A 7,678-nucleotide genomic window follows, 5' to 3' on the forward strand; every position below is an offset into this window, starting at 1 on the left:
ATCTTTGAAAAATAAATACTCTAACTGCCTGAGTCTACGCGCGCACAGCCCACTAGACATTTATTTTGTAAAGCTTTTGCATCGACTGAATCTAATAACAAAAGCCAATTGTTTTCAAACATAAATAAGCAGGCTATTGTTAAGATATTTGACAGACGCGTTTCAAATGTTTTGATGGTTAAAAAAAAAACACCAAGTTACTAGCTCCTCCCATTTGGTGATGCAGTGATAAGACGGAACCTCCTTAATTACTAATTTCTGCATCCCGCGACTAGCTCCCTTCTGTCCTACGAGTTCCTTCATGCATGGAATACCCTGTTCATATCGTCTCTGATCTCTTACCTTTAAAACGCAAAATCGAAGGTTTATTGTAATTGCGGCATGGGAGATCAGAAAGAGCCGACGATGGTCCACAGATCCACCTCGTTTAGCATTAAGAGTCTGCTTCTGCCCTCGAAAAGTGACAAACCGGAGCCTGACATCTCAGAGAAAACCCCTCTTCCTTCGGGGTCAGACTCAGAAAAATCCCTGGAACCGGCCGAAATGGAGTCTCCACCATCAGAACCGGAAAAATCAAAAGAGGATGACGGCCAAACTCCGCGAACGACCGAGACCAGCAAGACCGGAAAATTTGACAAGCCACCATTCAGCTACAACGCTTTGATCATGATGGCCATTAGGCAAAGTCCTGAAAAACGGCTCACACTTAACGGAATCTACGAGTTCATCATGAAAAACTTTCCCTACTACCGGGAGCACAAGCAAGGCTGGCAAAATTCTATTCGCCACAATCTTAGTCTAAATAAATGTTTCGTCAAAGTGCCAAGGCATTACGACGACCCAGGAAAGGGAAACTACTGGATGCTAGACCCCTCAAGCGATGATGTATTCATCGGGGGCACCACAGGGAAACTTCGGCGGCGGTCCGCTACCTCCAGGGGTAAACTTGCGATGAAGAGAGGACTTCGTTTTGCGCCTCTCGGTTTGGGAATAAATGACAGAGCAAACAACCCTCTCTATTGGCAAATATCTCCATTTCTATCTTTGCACACCCCGCACTATAACGGATCATCTCCTGGATTTCTGAATCAAGGGCATGCGTATGGCTCCTTACTCCCTGGAGTTGAACAGCTTGGTAACGGGGACCTATCACGGCCCATTCTTGGAGGTTCTTCTGGACCGCTGGGTTTAGCTAATAGCTATGGTATGAACACCTCTCCTGTTGGTTTACTATCAGGACAGAGCGGTTACTTCGTCTCGGGGAGTCAGCATCCACCGCCACTTCAGCAGAGCGCGGCTGGGTTCGGGGTGCCTACCAGCTCTCCGCCGTCCCTACTCTCGGAGTCGCTCAGAACCTCTTTGCCGTCTTTTAACCCCGGCGTCTCAAGCGGATTCTCGAGCGTCCTGTCCCATCAGAAAAGAGTTGCACACAGCTCTTTTTTGAACTGATCCAAATGTGACCACAGGATGTGTAATAAGGGATGTGTAAAAAAAATCGACACTGACTTGTAATAATGGCATATCCTGTGTGAAAAAGACACAATAAGTGCGGGTTAAATTAATAGTTAAATGGCCATATTAGTGCTTTCTGGAGTGCGCGCGCCATTTGGTCACATAGGCTAATTGAAGGGACAAAGTTTGTTACCTTTAGGTTATAAACTGACTCTAGACTTGCCAAAGGTAACGATATATCTCATATTTATATATCTTGTGTAAACAACTTCATTGCTTTGGATAGGTTGGTTAATTTATGTTTTATATTTATTTCAAAATGTATTTAAGTCCTATTGTCCTTGTCTCCGTCAGTATTGAGCTACCCAGAGCGATATAAATTATTTATGTAAATATGAATTATTGCTTTCCGTTCTTTTCGTGGAAAAGCGCCTTAAACAAATCAGGGTTACAAACACGAAGAGAGAGACATCTGAATCTTCTCAGGTTCTTCTAGGTTCAGCCTACTGTAATTATGTAACGTGGGCTACTGCTGTATTCTTGTACATAATAATCAGTGTTATAGTCTATAAACCATTTTAGACAACAGACTGAATTATATACTTAAATTTATTTCCGTTTTCTTTGTGTGTCAGACTGAGAGATCCATAGCGTCGACTGATTCGTTATGCGCATGCACATGCCATGTCAACCGGCTGCATGATAGTGGGCCTCAGTATGTTAGCATGTCATATAGAAAATCATCTATTCATTTCGTTAACAACGAGGAGATCCATTTGTATTTGTTGTGTTCAACAGTACCATAAGGCTTACTGTTTTGATCATGTTTCTTTTGTAGGTCCAGAATTTCTCAAATGGAATTCAAGAGAAAGATAGGAAAAAAAAAAAAAAAAAAAATCAAATCCGGACCCAGAATATGATCTCAAAGCTGACATTTATTTTTAAATATTTTTTTAAAAGACAAGTCCTCATTCCATAGCACTTATTTCATTGAAGAATGAGTCTACATTTCTTCAAAATTCCCACCAGAAATGTATCCACTTTCAAATTGATTTACATGAAAATACAAAGCGTGTAGGCTAGGCTACTAGTGAACCACGTGCATGAGTTTCACACAAAAAATCCCAAGACATTTTACTGTATAATTTCGTATAAGTTGTAATTGTTTATTTCTCAATATTGCATTTTTTGATGTCGGGATTTTATATGCAAAATCTTTCTACGTTTTGCACTTTCAGTGGGGCAAGATTTCTCATTGTATGAAGTTTGTAATTGTGTTTTGTTGCTGAAACTAATTTGTTTAAAGTATAAGGTATTAAACATTAAAAAATATTGCTTTGTCAAGAAAAGGAAAACAATAAGTTATTTGTTTTATGTTAAGTGGAAAATATATATTTTAAAAGTCTATTATATGTGCATATAAGGGTTATTTATACATCATTTGGTAAGGTTTATAAAAAGGTAAAAGCATAATGTTTCGCTCAGACGTAGTTTCAGAACAGGTGCGTAAAAAACAGTAGCCTCTGTTTTTGCCACAGTGGGATGAAGCTGGACTCTGAAAGACTAAGAGACTGAAAGACTAAAAGGCAAAGTCTTAACAAAAGGAGCTAGGCCTACTTTTATTTATAAATATAGACTCAGTAAATAAAAAAGAAAAATGTATATAATTAAATTGTGTCACTTAAACTAATTATCAACAAATATAGGCAGTCATTTGACACATTTGATCAAGATACACTATTGCCTTACACTTACACACAAAATAATAACTATAAAAGCTCACTCACACTTCGGAGCATCCATTTTGCATTGGTGAGCCTTTGAGATACAACATAGGCCTGTATTGTACAAGTGACTAGAGAAACTTCATTAATTGCATGCCTATGCAGAGATCTCGGTCACCTTTTCTAAATGATTCTCCACATAAAAAACTTTCTCAAATTTTAGTAAATGTAGTAAAAAAAAGAACTATTCTACCGGGTTTATTTGTCAAGAAGTGGGTTTAGACCGAGACTAGGCCATTGCAGCCTACCCTAGCCTACGATACAGTACCTTATAGGTTGGTGACTTCTCGCTAGGGACAGTGCTTCTCAGGGGCACATAAGGCGACATGTCAGTCATGAAGAGAAGAGGCTAGTATGATGGGCCTTTGTAAGCTAACACCACAATTTATTTACTTGTTATTATAACATGGCGTTAATCGCTGATGCAAAATCAGCAATCAAGTTATGTTTAAGAGGCAAAAAATTATCTTAAGCGGCACAGGCCAAGTTGGCGCAAGCTGTTGACTATCAAGCTACGAAAGTGCCCTAGGTCTGTCCGCTGTTTGCAGACACTGACGGGTGGCTCTGCTAGCCTATTTTGGCCTAATTAACCCAGGCGCATTTTCACCACAGCGCAGGTTGAGTCCACAAAGGACGTAGGCCATGTTCAGTATCGACTCGGAGTCGATATCAGCACTTGAACCTAAAAGGGCTCAGATTAGGTATTGCCCAATTATTCCCAAAATGAGCATTATAACTATCAAGGTCATATCTGCATTATAACTATCAAGGTCATATCTGTCTGAATGTGTGCTTCTCTATGAATTATTCCCCTCCTTTGTGAGCGCGCGCTGTCTGTTTGTGTGTGTGAGAGAGGGTGTATGTCGGCCAATGTGTGCATGAGAGATAAATACGAATCAATAGCATATATAGCCAACTGTTTTGTAACAGACCCACAAACCTAGACTTATTGTTAGTCAGTGACGAAACAGCTATCATTTCGTGATGGGACACTTAAAAAGAATATCAGCTATGCATGGGCAATCCATGAAAATAAACAATCCGAGATACACTACGGACCATTTGTGTTCGAGATACCCACGTTCTGTGCCAGTTGAAGCTTGTTCTAAATCAAATATGTTCTCGACACAGCAGTGGGATATAATTTGTATTGAAATGGGCCTTCTCTGTGATGTAAAAAGTCTAAACACACACTCGCACAACAAGGGCTCAAATGTCAAGTGTTTCCATCTGATGTTGACACCTTTCAACAAAGAACAAAAAAAAGTGTTTAGACACTTAAAAAAACAGTGAGTCAAATTTCGCCTCATAGCCCAAAGGTTAAAAAAGTTTCAAAGGATGTAACGTGTTGAAGGAGCCTACACAAAAACGCATGGCGAGAACAAAAAGTTTAACATTTTACTAGTGTTTGCATAGAGATGACACAGATATGAATCTAGTTACAGGCATAGACGTTTGTATTCATCCCTAAAATTACAGGAGTTTATAAACAATACCAGTAGGGAAAAAAACTTTTTTTTACACAATTGCTATATAAAATAGCAAATCTTATTCAAAATACATTTAAAAAAAAACATTGAAACTCTTTCCGTGGAATGGCCTCAGCGAAATGCATCGACAAATAGAGTATTTTTACATTACAATGGTCGGACAAGATCTTAATTAAGCAGTCTGCCAGATCTCTGCCGTGACATTGGAGTTCAATGTTCTTTAAACTCGTATTCGTACCCAAAACCAGGATGCAGTTCAAATCAAATGACTGAGAACAAGTTATGGATTAAGTGCATATTTAAAACCTCCATTAATTACATTACATGAGTTGAAAATGAATGACGCAAGAACGCATTTGTCTATGTTTTGCCAATGCGGCCTAAAGTAATATGAAAAGCGTTTGGTAAGATGATCCAACACGTCAGTTTAACAAGCAGAAGCACCTTTTTGGGAAGTATAAGGAAGGGTTAAAGAAATAGCCTAGGCCTATGCTCCAAAAAAGGAGCAGAAGGACGTTGCATCGAAACACTCACCGTTTGGTTTAGCTGATAAATAATAATAAAAATGGTGAATTAAATGTCTTGCCTGTTCTTCAAATCTAGAACACAGCGGCACAAATATCGTTCGTCACGGGTAACCATAGTTCGACAACGTGACTATCAAGTTTAACGGTGCCAAAGAAATGTGTCGAAATAAAATCCATGGGCGTTGGTCTTAGCCCAGAGCAAAAACCTCAATAGATTGCTTTACTTGACTTACTCCTCACTATCTCGAGAGAAAGAGAAAAATACAGCAGTTTAAAATTCACTTCAATGATTAAAAACACATTGGTTAGGCTAGCTTGAACCATTGCATTTAATCATTAGTTGTGGTGATCTGTTAACGACATGCATGGATAGTGTAATTGTAAGGCCTGTGTCCAGCTGCTATTTCAGTAATTCTTTGAATACTTTGGAAAGAGTAAAGTTCAAATTTCCCTTAAATCCTACAGAAGAACGTCTCATGCATGAACACAACATACGAAACGGGCTCCAAGCAGGTCCTTACATAGACCTACAGGTTGCCTAGATTGTGTTGCGCCAACAAAATTGTTGAGCAAACTTTCGCATGTTATAAATACTTCGAAATGTAACAAACACCAAAACAGCCTATCCGCTTTCAGGAACAGGTCAAATCAATAGTTAACGGTTAATAGCCAGTCGGCATTTAATAGCCTACTTGCGCAGACATTTGCAACACACGCACAGAAATACGCACGCAGTTTGAACATTGACATGCTTAAAAAAATAGGAATAACTGCATTAATTTGGTTCTTGTCAGGATAACAGAAAATAATTGTGTCTGTTTAAGAATGGAGTAGGCTATGTATATATGAGGGCAGCACATCTTCTGGACATTGCTTTAGAGCCCTGAGTATGGCATCAAGCAGGAAAATAGTAGCCGATAGGCAGCTAAACAATGACTTTCTCTTTTCCCCTCGACGCAATGGTCCTTTTTAGCAGTATGACGACTTTACACTTGCCATTCGGTAATGAAATAGCTTAGTCTGCAACTTCCTAATCACCGCTTTCCAAAATGAAATACCATTTCATCACTCAATAGCAGTGGGTGTGACCATAAAATAAACTGAGTCCCAAATGTAGCATTCTGAATTGAACATCCTTCAATTCAGTGCCCCATAGCTTAATTATAATATTGATGACAAAATGTACAACAATCAAAATTTCATGAAATCTAACTGAATTTACGTTTGTTTAGTCTGGCTGCAAGAACAGATCTATTTATGCTGGACCGAAAATCCTCACATTTGGAAGTTTATGCATTATTTCGGTCATTATTAACCTCTAGGATCAGTGTACAAAAAATACAAATTCAAAGCTGTATGAAAAAAGTCTGTGTAACAAATGACCACAACATTTTGACAATCTATACCTGAAAACTTTAGTTTACATTTTACTTTTACACTCACAGAGAGAGAGAGACACACACACACACACACACACACACACACACACACGCACACACACAGAGACACACAGACACACACACACACACACACACACACACACACACTTCCTGGGTCTCACCTCTGTGTGTCTCTAGCTGGTGATGGTAATCCCCAGAGGTCAGAAGGGGGTGTCTCTGGATGGTAAAGGTTAGTCTGGTCACTGATCACACACTGGTCACTGGCTTAACCCTAACTTCCTTTTCACAGACAACGCATTTCTTCCTAAGTGGATAGTCTGCAAAACAAGTTTCCCAGTTCTCCCCAAGAAAACACTCCAGGCCTAACTGTAAAAAGAACTGCCTTGATGGCCAAACTTGCTGAAATGCCAAAATTCGGAGGAAGAAAAGTTTAGTGCGGCTGGTGGTCATTTGACAGGAACCTCCACCTTCCATTATTGGGCACAAATTCACTTGTCATCTCGGCAATTGAGTAACACGCAAGTCACTCATGAGTATCACAAATCAGCGTGAGACTGAGCCAGAAAAAGTGTGAGTTGGTGACATGAGCGTCCACATTAATGTGCTTTTAGTGATCTAAACCGTCTCCTGTGTGTGATATTAACCCCTGCCATGCATGTGTGGACCTGTGTAAAAACCACTGGGCCTCGGTCCGCTGCCTGCCCACTGTATGGTAGTGCCCAGTATCAGGTGCCAGTTGGGCTCCATATTCATTTCAGCTCTGCCACCCACCATTAAAAAGCTAAGATCAGCCTACAGCGACATGCCCATAAGCAGGATGATCTAAATGGAGTGCAAATCTGAATCCAAATCTACAGGAGAAAAGGAGAGAACGGGATGACGGTGTGTGCTTTGATTATGGTAAGACATGACATAGAATGGGAATCTCCTTGCATGCTGATTGAGTAGGAAACTGTTTCCAACGGCTGTTTAGCAAGCAGGGGAGAGACAGGGGGAGACATTAAGTATAATTTCTCCCTGCAATA

The 7,678-nt window shown here is 39.9% G+C and overlaps 1 protein-coding gene across 1 annotated transcript; it reads left to right on the forward strand.

Moving 5' to 3' along the window:
- Positions 1–296: 296 nt before the first annotated feature.
- Positions 297–2,691, forward strand: LOC134064169 (forkhead box protein G1-like). Its single transcript, XM_062519992.1, has one exon. The coding sequence runs from the start codon at positions 382–384 to the stop codon at positions 1,447–1,449; it is 1,068 nt and encodes a 355-aa protein (XP_062375976.1). The 5' UTR covers positions 297–381; the 3' UTR covers positions 1,450–2,691.
- Positions 2,692–7,678: the final 4,987 nt, after the last annotated feature.

The sequence above is a fragment of the Sardina pilchardus genome, chromosome 18 (assembly GCF_963854185.1).
Source record: "Sardina pilchardus chromosome 18, fSarPil1.1, whole genome shotgun sequence".
Taxonomy (NCBI): domain Eukaryota; kingdom Metazoa; phylum Chordata; class Actinopteri; order Clupeiformes; family Clupeidae; genus Sardina; species Sardina pilchardus.

Bases quoted from the DNA above. Each gene is read 5' to 3' on its own strand.
- LOC134064169 (XM_062519992.1), top strand. From the start codon at position 382: ATGGGAGATCAGAAAGAGCCGACGATGGTCCACAGATCCACCTCGTTT.